This window comes from Zootoca vivipara, chromosome 1 (assembly GCF_965207765.1).
Source record: "Zootoca vivipara chromosome 1, rZooViv2.hap1.1, whole genome shotgun sequence".
NCBI classification, from domain to species: domain Eukaryota; kingdom Metazoa; phylum Chordata; class Lepidosauria; order Squamata; family Lacertidae; genus Zootoca; species Zootoca vivipara.
Genome location: NC_142582.1, coordinates 40,059,547 through 40,079,214, shown reverse-complemented (window position 1 = coordinate 40,079,214; position 19,668 = coordinate 40,059,547). Strand labels below are relative to the sequence as shown.

Below are 19,668 nucleotides of genomic sequence, written 5' to 3'. Positions count from 1 at the left end.
AACAGGGTCCTCCATCCAGATCTGCTCAACTGAAATACATGTGGAACCATTAAAGTTTCTATACATACAGAAATAAAGGTTAGCTAACAAATTGGCAACTGTCAATACAAAAAATGCTGTGTGTTAGAATGCATTGGTGATTTGTTTACTATTTAAATTTTGACACATAGACAGCAATTGCATTGGGGCATATCTCTTACAAGAATTTGAGAGGGATTGGTTCTGTAACTTTGTACTTTAATACACTGTCATCTGTTAGTTGAATAAACAAAGTATAGCAAGACACAATTTACCATTTACATTCTGCAAATAAAAATACACTCCAGGGAAGAAATTAACATTTGCATATGCTGAGTGTAAACAATTGGGGTACAAAACTACTCCAGTTTATTTTCAATGCTTCCTGCAAACAAAGTTGTCCCTAAAAGGTGTTAAGTACTTCAGTTACCCTCAATATCACTTACTACAGCAGACTTTTGGAAGGGTGACTTCTTTTTGATATATGCTAGCCTTTACCAACCTTGTGGCCTCCAGATGCTTTTGGACTACAATTCCCATCAGACTCAGCCAGCATGATTAATAGAAGCATCCACTGTTCTCTCTCCATTCCTCACTTCTGTGCTCACATCAACCCTGTGAGGTAGGTTAGGCTGAGAGAGTAACTGGGTCCAAGCTCCCCCAAGAGGTAGCCAAGCAGAAATTAGAACCCAAGTTGTTATTCAAGGCATTGCTCATTACATCACTCATCCAGTTTTTTTTTAATTCATCATATTTTCAGTGCCTTTACAACTCTTAAGTATCCTCACAATTCATAACTGAACTGCATATTTTAAGATCTCTTCTGGTTGCACCCATATACTGTACCCCTGCCCATATATTAAGATCTAACTCAAGGAGCCTGCTTTCAGTTTTATACGCAGGTGCTGTTTTATGGACACAACACATTCCTTGGAAATGGTTAGTTAGGCAAGTGTTCACATTTCCTATGGGGAAATTTCTAATGTGTTCCCGACAAAGGAATCTGGGCCGCAATAGCGAGATTTGGGTACTATTTCCTTGTGTTTGGATAAGTGAATTTGTGTTTGTAAAGCAGGACCTGTGTGTATTTTCAGGGACTTGAAAACACTTAGCACCTTCAGAAATTCTTCATAAAACGAGACGAAACTTGTATTATATTTTGGAATTTCTAAGAATAGAAAATTAGTTGCTCAACACTTATAACTCAACTAAAATATGTCATCAGTAGTCACTAATAACACCTAGTGCTATTTACTAGAGCACAGCCTTCTCAAAACAACTATATAAGATAACCAGACTATGTAAGTCAACTACCAGACATCAACTATGTACAGAGGCTGAGAACACCCCCCCCAAGGGCCACATTCCTTTCTGGGAAACCTTATGGAGGTCATATACTACTGGTAGGTAGGGGACATAGGTAAAAGTGGGTGGAGCAATGTATGCAAATTTTGTCTTTATACTGGGGACTAATGTCTGCATACACCTCTTTCCTCCACTGAGGCAAGTCATTATCGAGCATCAAGAGCAGGCATCCCCAAACTGCGGCCCTCCAGATGTTTGGGCCTACAACTCTCATGATCCTTAGCTAAGAGGAGCAGTGGTCAGGGATGATGGGAATTGTAATCCAAAACATCTGGAGGGCCGAAGTTTGGAGGTGCCTGATCAAGAGCCAAGCAAAAATGCACAAGGAGAGTGTGAAAGAAGACCAGAGAGGGGTAGGACTGGTGCTCAGCCATGGTCTGAGAAGAAAAAACTTCAGGTAACTGTGAAATAATCTTACAAAACCTACACAAACTGAATAGCACTTCTACATTTCACACCAAATGCTTCTTGTATGCAAACTTTAAAATAAATGTGAATCTAGAAAAATCTGGTTGACAGTTTGGTTTTGAATTATACTTTTAAACTATTGACTTCAAGGTTATATTATAACACTCCACAAGAACAATTTTGATAAGAGTCTTTGAATAACCCTATCATCATTATCAGTATTCCATTGTTATCCCAGCTAACCCTCCAACAACCTTCACTTCCACATGGCCTTCCTACATACTATTACATATAGGAGTTATATACTGAATTCCATTTTCTTATCTTTTGGAAAATTCTGTATCCCCATTAATCATGGCTGTTCCTCTGGTGTTCCAAAATTCTGTATGGGTTATCAATATCTCTCTGAATTAATTTCTCCTTCGCCTTGAAGCTCCCAAGACTTGCCAGCTTCACTAGAACGACAACCTCCCACACATTCCTATCACCTACCCCTACTGAAAGGATTTCAGAACTCTTCCAATGACAAGTGATTATTATTCTTGCTGCTGTCAAGTTGTTAACTACAAACCGAAAAGGGAAAAAACTAGACATACAGATAGATTGAAAATGCACTTGAGAATACAGCTGGTTAATTTCTCTTAGAATAACTTTACCCTCATTTCTGTGAAATGTACAAGAGGAAGTGCAAGCAACTTGTATTTCCTCCCTGTGGACATGACAGTCATCAACCTCAGTGATAACCCACAGAAGCAATGCTGAGTTTTGCTTCTGATGTTACCCAAGTCATGCCGCCCTGAGCCCGGTTTTTGACTGGGGAGGGCGGGGAATAAATAAAAATTTATTATTATTATTATTATTATTATTATTATTATTATTATTAAAGAGAACACGGGAGTCATATAAGTTACCAGCTGTGTAATGTGTGAAGCCCACTTTCAACTCTTAATCAAAATCCCTTGAGATCTGGACTTGTTAAATGCTTATTTTGTTTCGACTACGTCAGACCAACACGGCTACCTACCTGTAACTAGAGCTGTATAACTAATCAGGGCCGGCTCTAGGGGTAGTCTGGGTGGTGTAGGGCACCGGCCCGGTAGGGGGGCGCACGACGGAGCCGCACAGAAACCATGCTGCGTGCTGCGCCCGCCCACCAGCCGCGGCAATCCAGACGTGCTTGAGACGGCCCTGTAACTAATCATACCAAAATGGACACTACCAAGCAAGACATTACGGTAAATTAACAGTTCCAGTCAGGAAATGGCAACATACACACTACTAAAGGAGAACCTGCCTTGCCAGGTGAACAGCACAAAAGACATTGACTGCCATTTATGGGCATATCATCCAAGTAAATATACAGATATACAATAGGTGTAGAATTACTATACCCACTAAATTTATTTTTCCATTTGAGCACATTGTTTTTAATGCACTTTAAAACTGGAGTCATTCCAGTAACTAAAGTGGGTGATTGATTGTTTTTTACTTCTATGGTGGAGATACATGATTGCTTTTTCTTTTATACTCAAAATACCACAGTTTGAAACATTTGTATTTTTAGAAGAAAACCAAGACAATTATTCTGTTACAGTAACTTGTGTCAGCTTACAACTTTATAGAAAACTATAAATATTCCTTGGCAGAGTAAAAAAAAATTTTAAAAAAACCCTTAGCAAGCCAAACACCCTGTCCATATCCACACAAAAACAAGAAAATTTAATTTTTACTTTATTTACAGAACTAGAGACATTTTTTAATACTGAAGACAGTTTATAAATCGATAATCTAACACACCTCACAAGTGTCCAAGACCTTCTGTCAAACTATGCTACCATGAGTACCGTACTCCCAAAAACAAAAGCCTGGCATAGACTAGAACAGTTATTCATAACAAACATGAAGAAACAAAGAGTTCAGCATAAGGTCAGCTCTTACTACAGAGCAGAATGATATTCAGCATTGGAATAAATTTCAGCATAGCTACAAAAGTAATGGTTAAACCCATTCAATATAAATATTTAACATGACTTGTAGAATAGTTTGTTCACCCTCGAGATGCATACAAGTGGCTTTTTTTTAAAGTTTCCAGTAAAGAATTGAGCTAAAATTATGAGTTTCAGGGAAGGGAGAAGTCTAATGTGTCCAACATTTTAATATTTGTTTTACATACTGTATGCATTTTTAGTATATGAGACTACAAAAATAAAGCAGTGTCTTCTTGGCTGAGTGTCAATTAAACTACAGAATTTCAAACACAGAAGTTTACACTTGTGCTGGTTTAGAATTGACTATGGGAAAACTTCTGTCTGAAAATCAATACTTGACCTTCTCTCTCAGCCCTGAGCTAGCAATTCAATATCACCTGTTAGGAATAGAGTCTATATAATTACATTGCCACTTGAAATATAACTGCAAGGCCTAAAGATGAAAACCTTTCCTGTTGTAGCTTACTGTACACTTCTTTACAAAAACCTAAAGCATAGACAAAATGTAGGATTGTTCTTTCAGAGACTTCACATACACTCCTAGAAAGTAAGATCCTCCTAGCTGCAATGTATTATCCTGAGGTGTATGAATTCAAATTTAAAGCTGGGTGGAGCACAACACTCACTACTACTGTATATGGAAAACTGGTCTTTGGAGAGGCATATAATAAGCAGCCCCTTTAGAGTTAAAATGTATACCCCAAACCTATTCTTCTGCAGCAAAAACAGGTCTCTGTCATGTTTAATAATAAAGGTCATAATTCTGTTTCATTTACATGCACTTGAGTGATACTGTACGAGGGCACAGGACTATGCTGCAGCTTATTTAACTCAATTTATAAAATGTTTTAATAAGCAGAATAACAAGGCTGGGTGAAAAAGCTACAACTTTTGAAATTTTCTACAAAAAAACAACAACCCATAGTACCAAACACATCAGCATAGTAACTAAGGCTGCAATCCTAAACCCACTTACCTAAGAGTATGCCCCACTGAATTCAATGTGACTAACTTCTAAGTAGACATGGTTAGGCTTGCTATCTGAAACATTAAATAACAATTTGATGCTAACTACATTTAACAATATACCAGTAGCTGATGGGATGCTTCCATTTGTAAATACAAATAGTAAAGGCAAAATCAGAATAAAAACACACAGTATAATCAATGACCTAAGCATGCTATGAGTAAGCAGCTGAACAAACGTGATGTGCAAAAAACATCCTGATGGACCATACAAATACATGTTATTGCACAAATCAAAACCGATTACCTAAACACCTGTGTTGTACTTAAGTGATGTATGGTTTTCCAAATTATGCATGCTTCAGTAAAAAAAAAAAATGGTTATGGTTTACCAAGATGTCTGAATTGACAGGTCATGCTTTTGCAATAAGCCATAATCAGAAATCATGGTTTATGCTAAATATAATTTGGCATGATATCTGAATTGACCAACATTAGTTACAGCTGTAGCTATGCCATAGAGTTGTGTGTGCTAAGCAATGAAAAACAAGAGCAGACAAGCAAATGTAAACCATGGGTTTGAAACCTCAAACCATAGTTAGTACGAATTGTTGTTTGGTGTGATATCTGAACTGAGCCATTTTCATTCATAACCCATCACATGCATCAGGTCAGCAGGATTCTAACTTCTGTCACACAATAAGGCTTCAAGTTCTTTTGAGAACTTGCATACACACTTACTTAGCTGAATAAGACCCCAATGCCTACAACTTGGAACATCATCTTTTGCTGCAGTAAACAGTAAAGGGAAAATGTGTGTCCCCAAACATCCAGGAGCATCTAATAAACAGAAACCAGACAGATTGCAAGTCTGTGGTAAATGTCCACTGCATAATTGGACTTCTGTAGGTCCCCTGTGCACTTCTGAAAGTTTTTTGGGGGAATCACACTGATGCACTGTACATCTGTGATACTATGAGTCATCTTTATCTGCAGCTGTACTAGTCAGTGCACAACACTTTACAGTTGGAACCAGGACCAGGAACCATTCATGTTATAGGAAATGTTTTCTGCAAACTTTTAGATTTCAGCCTGCATAGCTCAGTTGGATACAGCACGGTGCTGATAACGCCAAGGTTGCAGGTCCCCATATGGGACAGCTGAATACTCCTGAATTGCAGGGGGTTGGACTAGATTATCCTAGGGAACTTTCCAACTCTACAATTCTATGACTCTGTGAAGCACTGCACATAAGCAAAATGAATGAGCTCTCCACTCCTCCCACCATTCGAGCCTCCAACTGTTCACACTGGCTGGAACCCATCAAAGTTTACAGTGCAGACAGATGTAGAGTGAGGTATCTCATATATAATACAGTACGGATGAGCAGAATTCGTCGGGTGCACCTTGACTTTCACATCTTCACATGTGGCTCGTAAGGCCTTGAAGAAAAATTAATATTGTGTTGTCCATGACAAGGTTACTCTTCAATACTGTTATTAAAGCAGCATTAGTGAAAGAGTGTGATGCCAACTAAAGAACACTTGGAAATCACATTAAACTTTCAGAGCTTTCCACATTTCTTCAAGGTGGCACCTAGCAGTCTGCCTTTTGCAAACCTATTGGCCACATTTACACATCATGGTAAGCCACCATGGCTTACTGTATACTAGGATTGAAATTGTACTCTTAGCTCCTCCCCACTAGTACAACAGAAACCAATCACAATTTCTGGCTCTGTACTACATTTGAACCAGGGATTGTTGTTTGTTTCTCTTTACACCTGTCACAGTAATCTAAGGCAGGCATAGGCAACCTTGACTCTCCAGATGTTTTAGAACTACAACTCCCATGATCCCTAGCTAACAGGGCCAGTGGTCAGGGATCATGGGAGTGCTAGTTCCAAAACATCTGGAGAGCCAAGGTTGCCTATGCCTGATCTAAGGTTTGTGCTTGATTTATCCATCGTGCTGTGAGCAAAACAAACCACAATCCCTAGTTCAGACACAATGCCAAACCTGGGGTAATGGTTTGTTACCTCCTTGTGGGAGGGGTGAAGAGGGCACAAATCATTTGTGCACAGTAAAACATCACAACATAAAAATGGAAAGAATAGCTCGCTACCAATTAAAGAGGCAGTTACGTGTTCATTTGCAGGGCCCCTTGTAGAATCTAGACTTAAGTCCCCTTGTCCTCTTGCAGTTATCCTCATTTATTTCACTCACACTCCACAATGCCTATAGTTGGCAGCAAGGCCCCAAAGAGGTCTCCTCTACAAGTACAAAATGAAAGCTTCAGAAACAGTTTTCAGAGCAGGACCTGCAACCTACATATCATTTTAAGTATTGCATTTTGTAGAATCATTATAGGTTTATCACACCACCAGGATATGTTCTAGGTATGTGTGACAGACCAAAAACAATGAGTACAAAATGCATTCCAAGGCGTTTATAACATATTTAATTTAAAAACTGTCAGATGTGTGTTACTGTCAATCTTACATACTATGCTCCATTTATATTAACAGCCCTTAATCAAATGTGGGTTGTTGTTCCCCATCACCACCTTTTTCTCTTTTAAAATGGAAAGGCAAGGTCACAATTTTAAAAGATTATGTAACTGCACATTTGATCAAATTCTAAAATCCTTTTTCCAAACAATTAAGGAAATTTCTAACTGGGCAAACAGGAGTTAAAGTTGGTGGAATGGCAACTGATTCTACATAAAAACTGTGCAATCAGTCATGTTAAGTTACAGTTTCTGTGTTGGAGGCTGCATATACCGGTATATCAGTTCCCTGCCCCCATTCCACTTATCTGAAAATGGTGTTCAAAAAGAGAACTTCTCTCAAACCCAGTTCCGGGCCTAAGGCACTGGCACGAAGGCTACAAAGTATCTATTTGAGGAAGCCTTTGCTTCCTAAAGTTATACCTCCAATGCTTTGTTCACCACCTCCTGGAAACAGCAGCAGAAAGAATCTCTGCAACTACAGTATCCCATAAAGCTCTTTTCTACAGGCACACATTAAGTATTAAACATTACTATTTCCTCTCTTATCGCCAATTGGCAATTGCTAAATAAGAAAAGCTGTTTCTAAAAAAGATTTTGTTCAGGTTTGACACTGAAAACTGCCTTATAAGGTATAAAAGCCTGAAAGAAGGAAGAGCCTTTGACAAAACTAAGGAAGTTCCTCTGCGCTTGCTCACAAAAGAGGGTGGACTTTTTTTTTCACCCACACAGAGAGAAGTAAGGCTGAATAAATGACACATATGGAAAAATCATGACACTGCTGAACAAAACTGCCACTCTAAATAATCCACATACTGTAGTATAAATGCATATTCAGATCTGAAGACAATTACAGATCACCCTGCCTGGCTTTAAAAGAAATAAGGATTAGAATCTATGCTGATCTTGACTCTGCGCCTAAGCTCTATGAAAGTGCATTTTCCTTTCAGAAAGAAATGAAGCAGCACTGCTTCCTGAAAGAACCAACCAGGCCGTTGAAATGAACTGAGGGTGGATGAGTTCTCTCTGAAGCAAAGAGAGCAAAAAATATTTGAAAATCCTGATCTTAGGATATATAAGTGCCCATTTTCAGAAGCTAGCCTTTTCCCAGTCTGGAGGACAGAGCAAATACATTTGGTCGCCCTGCTGCAACCAACACATTGAATATTTTTTTAAAAAAAAAAATGTGGAAATTTGCAGCCTCAACGACTTTATGATGGTGAAGACAATGCAACCCCCCACTTCCACAGAGGGCCAGCGCCTCTAAAGGAATTAGTAAGGGCCAATCCCACATATTTAAAAAACGGGAAGGTGAGGGAGGCTGTGCTGTTTAGGGTGTGACTCCCCTTTCCCTCCCACAAAGGCCCACAGTTCTGGATGCTTAAAAAAGCAGGAAGGAGGGCCACTGGGAAACCTGCTCAGAAAAGGCCAGTCAGAGGAAAATGAAGGGGGGAGACCCCACCTCTTCCCCACTCCCATTCCTTCCTACACATGACCCTTTCTCGCCTTAATCTTTTCACAAGTTGAAGGCTAAAATAGGGATGAATAAGAGGGGAAGGGCTGAGGGTGGGTGGGAGAGAGGAGTGGGAGACATGCGTGGGGAGGACAGATAAAAGATGCCTGGCGCTGGGGGGGGGGGGGCGACGTCCCTTCCGCCGCCGCCCCCCTTCCTTTTTTTAAATGAAAAGGCAAGCTACCACTCCCACCCGCATTCACAGCCCCGAATGAAAGGGAATCGCAAGGCGAATCTCAATGGCTCCCTTCCCCGCCCTCTCCAAAACTGTCAGCAGCAGAAAAAGCAGCAGCAGAAAAAAAGAAATGCAAAAAAAAATTAAGAACAGTAGCAACGCAAGGCGCCGTCTCTCCCTTCGCCCATTCAATCTCTCCTCCCCGCCGCCGCTCACCCGGTGCCACAGTCCACCACGCAGGCCGGGAGCCGCCCTGCCATCCTCCTTCGGGTCGAGACGGCGCTGGGGGAAAGGTGCGGAGGACCCCGCTGGGCTCGCGCGCTCTCCTTCCTTCCACTCTTGGGGAGCGAAGCCACCCACTTCCGCAAAAGGGAGCCCGGCCAGCCAGCCCCTCCCTGCCCCAGACGCTGCCTCGCTCCCGCCCCCCGCCCCCACCTCTCTCGCGCTCTCTCTCTCACACACGCGCACAGCGCCGGCGAGCGAGCCCAAGATGGCCGCCCTTTCCGTCCCTCCCTCTCAGCACCCAAAGCCGACGAGGGAAGGAAGGGACGCCCAGGAGGAAGGGGAGGGCGGGCGCGTCAAACCGAAGCTTTCGGTGACGTGCGCTGTTCAGGAAGCGAGTGGGTGCGAAGAAGTGGAGCGGGCGGGCTGCCGAGATATATACATATACTGTATATTTCTCCTCGCCCGCGTTGGCTTGCTAGCTTGCGCTCTTTTATAAGGAAGGTTCCTCTCCAAGTGACTTACAGCGTCAAGAGAGCACAGATCGCTTTCTCACACCCCCTCCCCCTCGTCCTCGCGATCTTAATGCTCGTTCTCAAAAGAGTGGCATTGCTGATTTTATCACGCCTCCTCGCCCCAGTAGGATCCTCTCTTTTAAGTCCCGACCCGGATGACAGCGGCGCGGGAACGTGTCCCTCCAGATTTTTTCTTTTGCTGGACTGCGCTTCCCATCATGCCCGGCCAGCGCGGCCAGCGGCCGAGGATCATGGGAATTGCAGTCCAGGAGACCCTGTTGGAAGGCCGCAGGTTCGAGCTCCGGCGGCCCTAGCGATTTCTTATAAGAAGTTCTGGCAGGGCTCGGGTTCTGCAAACCGCACGGCAGACAGAAATGCAGCAGCTGAGCGTTTTCACAGCATAGGGGAGAAGTAACAGGGGAAACGCTTCGCCAGATAGATTTTTTGACAACCAGCCAAGCACAGAAGCTCTGTGTCAAGGAACAAGCTGCCAATCTTGTCTCTCCTGGTTACTGGGGGTGGGAGGGGTGTGTGTGGAATGAGGGAAACAGACAAACATTACCCCAGTTCTGAGAAAAAGGCTGGGTATGTATAAATAAATAAATGAACTCCTTCCCAAATATCATGCTGTACATATGAAAAGAATACAGGCACCACAAAATTATGTTATATTGCAAATATAATGTATTTTTTTTTAATTCACCTAATAAAATACTGTAATGTGATAGCTGTTAAAAGCCCCAACTCTTGGCCTGCCAATCTAAACAGCTTGGATGGTGGAGCTGCAAGCAGGACCTCTGTGGCTGATCTTAGGTCTGGGCAAGTTCAAATGAGTGCAAGCAATCCTTCAGATAATTTCATCTCAAACAATTCAGGGCTTTAGATGTAACCACTAGCACTTTAAAGTGGGCCCAGATGTATCAGCAGCCAATATAGCTAACAGAGGCTGTGTGTAAAATGTGTTATCTGCTTGGCCACCTCTAGCAGTCAGGAAGCTACATTCTACGGTACATCTAGCTTCCAAGCTGTCTTTAAAGGCAGTCCCACTCTAGTGATTACAGTAGACTAATCTAGATGTAACCAGGACATGAATTACTGAGGCAAAGTCCACTTTGTCTAGATAGCGTCATAGCTGGCGAATCAGCCAAATCTGATAAATGTAAGAAGAGATCTGCTGGATCAGAACAAAGGCCCATCTAGCATCTTGTTCTCACAGTGGCCAACTAGATGCCTACAGAAAGTCTGCAAGCAGAACCAGATTCCAAAACAAAAGATGGAAACAAGAAGAGCAATGTGTTGATGTAACTCCTTTATCCAAACCTCTGGATAACTTCCCCCAGTGGCTTCTGTATATTTATAAATCTAGCTTGAAAAACCAGAGTAAGGCCTCATATGTCTGAAACAGCTCTAATTTTGGACAATGTATATATTTACAATGTAATGATAAAACACTTGTTTTCCCTTCATACAGAGCAAATGAAATTTAGTAAAATATAGAATCCACATCCATGGATATTTTGTAATTTCATTTTTTAGATAAACTTTCCTATAAAACAGACAGCAATGACATGTTAAAATTGCTGCCTATATTTGCATGACTCCTCATGATATGCAATCATTCTCTCTCGCCCCACCCTGTCCTGTAAATATTTCAAAATAATTTTCCAACAAAGGAAACCTATTGGATGTTTTCCATAAACTACATTAGTGTAAGTGCTCCTGAGGGCCAAGGTGGGGAGTGATGTTCCTCTCTAATGTTATTAAGAACTGGTTTCTCAACTGACAGCAAATGATCTATATCAAATTATATTTCTCCTTTCTCCACTTCATTTGAAGTCATAAACCCTTGATACACACTTATCAGAAATATATGAATTTTTACAAATCATTTCATCCATTATTACCTGGAGACTGAGACTAATGGTTACTTGCCATGATGGCTATGTTCTTCATCCACCATCAGAGGCATAATACCAGTTGCAGGGAATCACAAGGGGGGAAAGGGCATTTGTATTCAGGTACTTCCTGAATACCTGGGACGCAGGTGGCGCTGTGGGTTAAACCACAGAGCCTAGGGCTTGCTGATCAGAAGGTCGGCTGTTCAAATCCCTGCGACGGGTTGAGCTCCCATTGCTTGGTCCCAGCTCCTGCCAACCTAGCAGTTCGAAAGCACGTCAAAGTGCAAGTAGATAAATAGGTACCGCTCCAAGCGGGAAGGTAAACGGTGTTTCCGTGCGCTGCTCTGGTTTGCCAGAAGCGGCTTTGTCATGCTGGCCACATGGCCTGGAAGCTGTACGCCGGCTCCCTCGGCCAATAACGCGAGATGAGCATCGCAAGCCCACAGTCGGTCACGACTGGACCTAATGGTCAGGGGTCCCTTTACCTTTACCTTCCACTTCCTGAATTCCCACAGACATCTGATCAGCCACTGGGAGAAATGAATGCTGGGCTTGATGGGCCTTTGCCCTGATTCAGCTGGGCTCTTCTTATGTCCATACAGCTTCACAGTATCCTCAGCTTCTAAAATGGGTATTTATTTATTTATTTATTTATTTATTTATTTATTTGTATGCCTGTGTTGAGACACTTAATTTCAGGGTTGTGGTTTTGAGCCTCATGTTGGGCAAAAGTTTCCTGCACTGCAGGGCTTGGACCCTCATGGTCCCTTCCACCTTAACAATTCTATGATTCTATGATCACAAATCTTTTATTTATGCTTGTCCGTTTTGAGAGCACTTACTATATGGCCCTGGGAACTTCTGTTCAAGAGCAGTAAGTCTAAAGTGCACAAGGGCTTATGGAACTAGTTTCATGGTTATTTGGATTCTAGCCCATTTATGAAAGGCGTGTTGTATACTCACCTCACATCTTTGAGGCAAACAGAATCTAGCCTCTAATTCTGTAATCTGAAACAACTCCAAGCCAAAGGAAAAGAATAGCAAGATGTGACGAGTTTAGGAGCAAAAGTGAAAATAAAAAATGAAGTAAGTGCAAACACTTTGGTTGTGTAATTACCGGAGTGTATTACAAAAACAACCAACTTCTATAAATGCTTCAGAAGCAACAACTGCAGTCTTTTATTAAGCACTGTGGAAGAAAGTAGGTGTTCCTTATGCCCTGCCTTCAATTTACCCATAGCATGTATCTTACTTTCTTTTGATGGCTTTGTTTGCCCAAGGAACCGCAGCAAATACTTTACTGTGTATGATAAGAGCAATTAGGCTGCAATACTAAATGCACTTCCAAGGGAATAAGCCTGGGAAAGTGCACAGAGACAGTTGCAACAGTTGTACATTATAGTACGCTTCCTCAACCTCAGCCCTCCAGATGTTTTGAGACTACAATTCCCATCATCCCTGACCACTGGTCCTGCTAGCTAGGGATCATGGGAGTTGTAGGCCAAAAACATCTGGAGGGCCGAGGTTGAGGAAGCCTGCATTATAGTGTGTGTTCTATATTCCCTTTATTATTTGTGTGAGGTGTTCTCTCCTGGCTACCCCCTCCTTCCGTTGTTGGAAGTGGTGTGGGGTTCAGTGTTGGTTTCTGATGTCTCAAAGCAAGGTATTCACTAGGGTTTCATGCATTAGCACTAATTCCCCTATATATTGTGCAAAGCCCTTCCCCTATATATTGTGCAATTCCCCTATATATTGTGCAAATTCCCCAAACTTCTTTGTGCAAAGCCCTTCATTTGCATGCAAAGGGTTCCTTCTCCATGTTTTCCATCTCCAAAGGTCCCCCTAGTGAGCAGCAGGTTTGTGCAACCTGCAGTCAGAGAGAGAAAGCCACATGGCCTATCATCTGAGTATACCTTCTCCCTGTGTGGAATTTATGTACTTGGGATGCTGAGCTGTGATTGGGTGTTGTGTGACACCATATCCTATGTTCTGACAAGAAGAGGCAAATGATTTGCCCCAGGTATTGGGCTGGTGTAACATTTATGGTGGTGGCCGTTGATGGAAAGGCTATAGGTAATCATGTAACTGTTCTCTCTCCTCTCCTGTCTTCTGAGAGCATATCTCTCATTGCAGTGGTGTTATCATTTAGCCCAAGGATAGCTACTACAATGTCCTCAAGTAGTTATTAGACTCCAACTCTCATCAGTCCCATCCAGCATGGTTAGGGTTGCCAGACTCAATAGAGGACAGGACTTCTGTGCCTTTAATTGCCCTGCTCTCTTTTGAGTCTGGAAACCTTAAAGAGAAACCAAAGGGTCTGCTGGTTTCTCTTTAAGGTTTCCAGACTCAAAAGAGAGCAGGGCAATTAAAGGCACAGAAGTCCTGTCCTCTATTGAGTCTGGCAAACCTAAGCATGGTCAATGCCCAGAAATGGTGGAAACTGTAGACTAGCAATATCTAGAGTCCACTCCGTTGGCTAACCCTGCTCTAGCCATTCAGCCAATGCCCCAAAAGTAACATATTATGCCCTAAAAAGTAGAAAATATAATTAAAAGCCTTTAAAATTTCTCTGAATGCCCCTGGCAAGGAAGGTGTCGTAGGTGGTTCCTAGGGAGAGGATCCTTTCAGTCATTGCACTCCAGCTGGGGAATGCTCTCCCTACTTTGGGGTTATTTTGGCACCAGGAAAACACACTTTTATTTCCCTAGGCCTTTTTGAGAGCTCTTAAATATTATTATTATTTTTAAAAAATGCTATTTAAATCTACTGTTTTATTGCTCTATGGCTGATTGTTATATATTAATATTGTATTGCTTTAGATAAGTTGCAGGCTGTTTTGGACTTTAAAGGCTGAGCTCAGAACAAACTAGTATCTAGCTAGGTTCTTTTAACCCCTCTATGATATTCTAGGCCATCAGTTTCAGTTACTGTACCAATTTGGCCGCCATGTTTTGCACCAGCCATAATTCTTGAAAACTTTTCAAAGGCATCCCCACGTACAATGCATTATAGTACTCTTTAATGGCCTTGATTTATGCCAATCTGCTTTGGCCTCTGCCTCCACTAGTGACACAGAAAGTTGTTGTGAGCCTGCTTGGCATTGATACAATTGACTGTTCCTTTCATTGCTACATTTGTGTGCCAGGTTGCAGCCTGTAGTAATTAAACTTGCTTACCTCACAGGGTTGTGGCAAGGTTAAAAATTACTTTTTACCTGTCAGTAAGCAGGCTTAATGATTACAGGCTGCAATATGACATTCAGGGATGCCTAAGTAAATTTGTTATTCCTGAACGGAAATTATGTACAGACAAGTACACAGGATTGTAGTTACAGCAGGAGTAGGAATAAATGAAATGTATTTGTACTGGTGAAAGTTTGCGTTTTTTGTTGTTGTAAGAACAACTCTGACTTGTTTCTCCCCTCTCTGTTAGTGGGAGTTAGGAAGGGAACCACTGATTTAATAGGACTACTCTGAACAATAGGACTACAGTACTCTGTAACGTGTCTCATCAGCCTGGAATAATTTTATCCACGGAACAGTTAATGAGTGGTGACAAGAGAGCCTTAAAGCACAATCCTACACATGCCTACTCAGAAGTAAGCTCCACTGAGTTCAGTTAGACTTACTCATAGGCAAGTAGTTGCAGCGGGGGGTGGGGGGTGGGTGAACAACCTTTTTTTTTTTTGACCCAAGGGTGGCATTCAGCCTTAGCCAGCCCTCCCAGGGGTGCATGCCCGTGGCCAGTGTAGCTAAAAATGGGTGTTGCCACCATAAAGTCCCTCATGCATATTTTTGCATGCATACAAAATGAGTGATCGATCAAGCACCTAAGCTGGGGGGTTAGCTGCCCCTGAGCTACAGGATTGCAGCGCCAGAAACTCACTAGCAGTGTTCATGTTCAAAGTGCTGCACATAGTTACAGTATTTTGTTTTCCTTAGGCTTAGAGTAGACAAACCATGTGTTTAAGCTCATGCAGTTGAGGCTATCTAATAAAATGTAGTAAATCATTCATGGAAAGGTAAAGATAAGCTTCTGGGAAAGTATGAAATCCACCCACGTGAAGAAATGCTGTAAATCATTTCATTCCAACTGGGGTGTGCTATTAGTTATTCAAATTTGCAAATGGAGTGATTTTACTTCTATACTGCCACCCTGCGATTGCTCAAATAAAATGCACCTTCCTGCTGGGTACAGTAGTGTGTTCTGCTGCCTTCTCTCCCGCATAGCAGCAGGGAAGCACAGGCCTTTCATTGCCTCACATTTGTTAGCACATAGCCAAGTTGGCCCCGCTTTGCCCACACTGGGAGCAGACACTGGGTAGAAACATATGTTTATGGTTTCGTTTTGGGCAGAAAATCAGCTTTTTTCGTTGTGGTAATTTCCCAGGAAAAACCTGCTGATGGCTTGGCATTGAAAAATCATGATTTAAACTAGGGTGTCAATTCAAATTTGGGAGGAAGCAGGGAAAGAAAATAGATTTTACTGAGCGATATAAAGGTTTTAAAAGGTGCTCTTGGATATATTCAGCTTAAGTTGAAAATAAGTAGTGTTATTAACAGCAGCTGTTTATTTTAAATTTTGTATATGATAACTGTAGCTGTGCTATCAACAGAGAACGGACACCCACCCACCCCCATTTAAAGGTCTGTGCCTTTGATACAAATATTCTTTTTTCCAGAGCCAATGAGTTGTCAGAAACTATGAATTGTTATGGAGAGGAATCTCATGAGGTCTAAAACTTAGGCAGTTTTCACTAAGGTGATACATCTATGTCCGGGCTGTACTACTAAAAACTATATGCAGGGACTGATACGGATGAACAATTTTCAAGAGGAAAAAATTGCCACCATGCTCAAAGAAAACAAGATGTTAGGAAAAAAGGTTGTAGTCCAGCATCCTCTTCCCATGCACATTTTCTAGGTGGAGGTTTTTTGTCTTTTGTTTTTGTATTGCTAAGAACAATCAACCGTGTGAACTCCTACCTGCATTCTAAAAAGGTACAGTCCAGAAAGAGTTTTTATTTTTACCCTCTCAATTAGAACTAGGCTTAAGAGCAAGTGGACTATCCTACTCCCTTCTTCCCTTCCTTTGTTGTTGGCAGCTGTCTGTCTCAGGGGACAATGGAGTGCACCTCCGGGGGTGAAGCCAAAACGCTGGAGAATCACAGCACCTGCTGTGACCGCGGAGAAATGTAACTCGTAACTGCTGCCTTCCACATTGTTGTTGCTGCATTAGCAGCACCAAAGTGACCTCTCTGGGGCGCAAGCCTGGGCTGTGTGTAGAGAACATGACCCCCTTTTCAACCTCACTGATGTGGTGCAAAGGAAAGCAAAGAAATACATTTGGCACCAGCTTTTGCCTGGATGGAATGTGTCCTTGAACTGTGAAAATGACTTGCTTGCCTGGATGGCGGATGGAACCGTGTGTATGTGTATATAGAAAGCTCTGAGTTTTGTGTGGCTGGACTGTAGCCTCCTGTGTGACGTCACATTCATTGTTCTGATGACTTTTTCATTAGGCCTCAACCACCACTTGCATGTGGTCCCTAGATGTTTCTGGTATCTTAGCATGGCAAGGATCAGGTCCCAGACACAGCGTCCCATGGCAGCATGCAGCCAAAGCTGGCAAATATAGTCAGCTGAGCTTGTGCTTGCATTCTAATTTAAAGTATAGGGAAGTGGGTACAAGATAGGTTTTATGTCTTCCACAGCCAAATGCACTGTCACGTTGTTCTGTCATCACTCACTGCCTCAGTGGACTGTGGATGGCTTTCCAGAGCAGAAACACACAATTTGTACCAGCAAATTGTGGTTGAGATCAGTATCCTTAGTGCATGTGTACGAATTGCAGAATTCAAGCATGCACACTAAATAAAAACACTTCTGTTGACATTTACTCAAAGGATTTTGGCAACCTAGCCAAAACGTGAGTTCTGGCCACTGCTCCAGAGTGAGGATAGAGGGAATCACCCAAAAAGTTTTTTGTAGACAGTAGGCAAACCAGCTGCCGTGGTATTTATAGTTTTGTTTGGATTTACTAGCATCCATAGTTCAAATGTGTCTTATCCTAAAAACCAGGATGTTGTAGTAGTTAGGATGTAGGTGTAGAACCTTGGAGACCCAAGATTCAAAATTCCCACTCATCAACAAAGATCACTGGGTGATCTTGGGCCAAGCACAATCTCTCAAAAATTCCAGTTCAAAATGTCCATAATACTTGTTTGCTTTTAATTTACTATATTTTAATCCCACCCTTCCTTTAAGGAGGAATACACAATACTCCTCCCGCCCATATTATCATCTCAAATCCCAGTGGAAATATGATGACTGGGTCGCCCAATGAGCATCATGGCAGAGTGGAAATTTGGACATGGATCTTGTGGTCCCAGTCCCAATTCTGTAACTGCGGCATCACACTAGTTCTGTTGTTATAAAATACTGAGCAGTAACTACAGAATGGTCTTCAAAATGAAATATGGGGGTCTGCTGCTAGGGGAAAATGGATTTTGAACAAGCAGTTGATAAAGGCTCAATTGTTGTTTGGAGGAAGGATGGTTATTGCTGGGCATTTCCGTTTATACTTTTACTCTTTCCATGTTAAATGATAAGGATGGCCTTCCTTTATCAAGTGCTGGCATTTCAATTGCTGGCCTTTGATCTATAGCAGGAAAACCACATCTGCCCTTTCTGAGAGCTCGTTCTTGGTTTTGTGTTTTTTTTAAAAAGATAAAAATAGCAAAACGCTGCTCTTTATGGGGTTTTTAACTGATTTTTTCAAGACCAGAAAGAAGCATTCTGAATCTGTAGCAAGGTCCTATGCCTATGCCAGCATTTTTAAAACTCTTGATATTTGGGACACAGTTTTAATCTAAATGAAAACTGGAAGCACACTTCACAATAATACATGCATATTAGTATTTTCTCAGTTTGTTTCCATAACAATGGGCTGGCATTCTTCCTGTCATTTATGGAAACTTAATTCATATTTGTTTCTCATCTTTTCATCTTTATAGGTATTGGAATACATAAGCTTGTGGAAGTAATACTTTGGGGGGGGGGTTTCTCACTAAAAATGAATTGAATTGTAACTTTAAAAAAATGTTTGAGTAATCACTTTGAAATCAATGGGTAAGCAGCACAAATAATCAAAGATCTCAATAAGGGTGCCCATTTCTCCTCCAGAAAACACAAAATCAGGTTCCACTTGCCTCTTGATGAGTGAGCCATTATTCCAATAAAAATTCTACAGCGTTCTATTGAAAGGATCCGTAGAGAAACAGTATATAAAAAGAAATACTCCCATATTTGTGGAAACTATTCTGGAGGCATTGTGATTGAGACAATTCATTCTACCTAGAGAAATGAGTGATAGTTTATTATTAGGCATCACAGCATTTAAAAAAGCCAACTGTCAGTGTTTTATAATATATACACACACCCCATATTAATAGTTGGGGCTTGGTTTTCTTAGAAAGTAAGCTCCTGCATACGTTTCCTGTACAGTACTACAATTCTGAGACTCCAGTTTATCCTATGCAGCTCATATAATAAGGTAATAACATACTTTTTAAACTAGTAGATACATATATCAAGGACATCTGCATCACAGTATATGTTTTACCTTTTGAGTAAATTAGAAGGAAGGAATGATTGAAAAGGTATTTGACTGCAGATTTGACATGAGTTCATATTGGGAGATTGCGATGTACAAAAAAAAGGGTAAATAAGAGATAAAAATGTAGTTTGTAATCCTGTGATATCCCTTTGTTTCACAATAGCTCTTTTAAAACTATCAGACTTATTATCACATTGACCCCATTTCCTCCAGATGCCCTAAGAACCACTTCTTAAATGCTTCATTCTGGAAAGGATGAAAGTCTGGCACAATAGCGAAACTATTTCTACTGTTTGCATTTATCTAAGGCAGAAATTCTGTTCAGCCAAATCTCAGCCAGCCAGCCAGCATTCCTGCTGCTTGCAGTTCGGTGACTAAGAGAATCTCTCCAAGATCAACATCTGGAAAATCTGAGAGAAGCAAATGTTGGCTTCTTCATCTAAATTGGAAGTCTGCATGCCTCCCAGCCTCATCC

General features: G+C 41.5%; 1 protein-coding gene across 2 annotated transcripts in view; it reads right to left on the bottom strand.

Moving 5' to 3' along the window:
- Positions 1-9,881, bottom strand: part of ACTR3 (actin related protein 3) — a 36,462-nt gene extending 26,581 nt beyond the window's left edge. The window contains exon 1 of one of the 2 annotated variants that reach the window (XM_088661935.1): positions 9,689-9,881. Coding sequence is in view for 1 of the 2 variants with exons in the window: in XM_035130124.3 (XP_034986015.1) it covers positions 9,158-9,201 (44 nt within the window). In the remaining variant the exon portion in view is untranslated. Of the gene's footprint in view, positions 1-9,157; positions 9,308-9,688 lie in introns of those variants that run through there. The other variant, XM_035130124.3, reaches the window with a different exon arrangement.
- Positions 9,882-19,668: the final 9,787 nt, after the last annotated feature.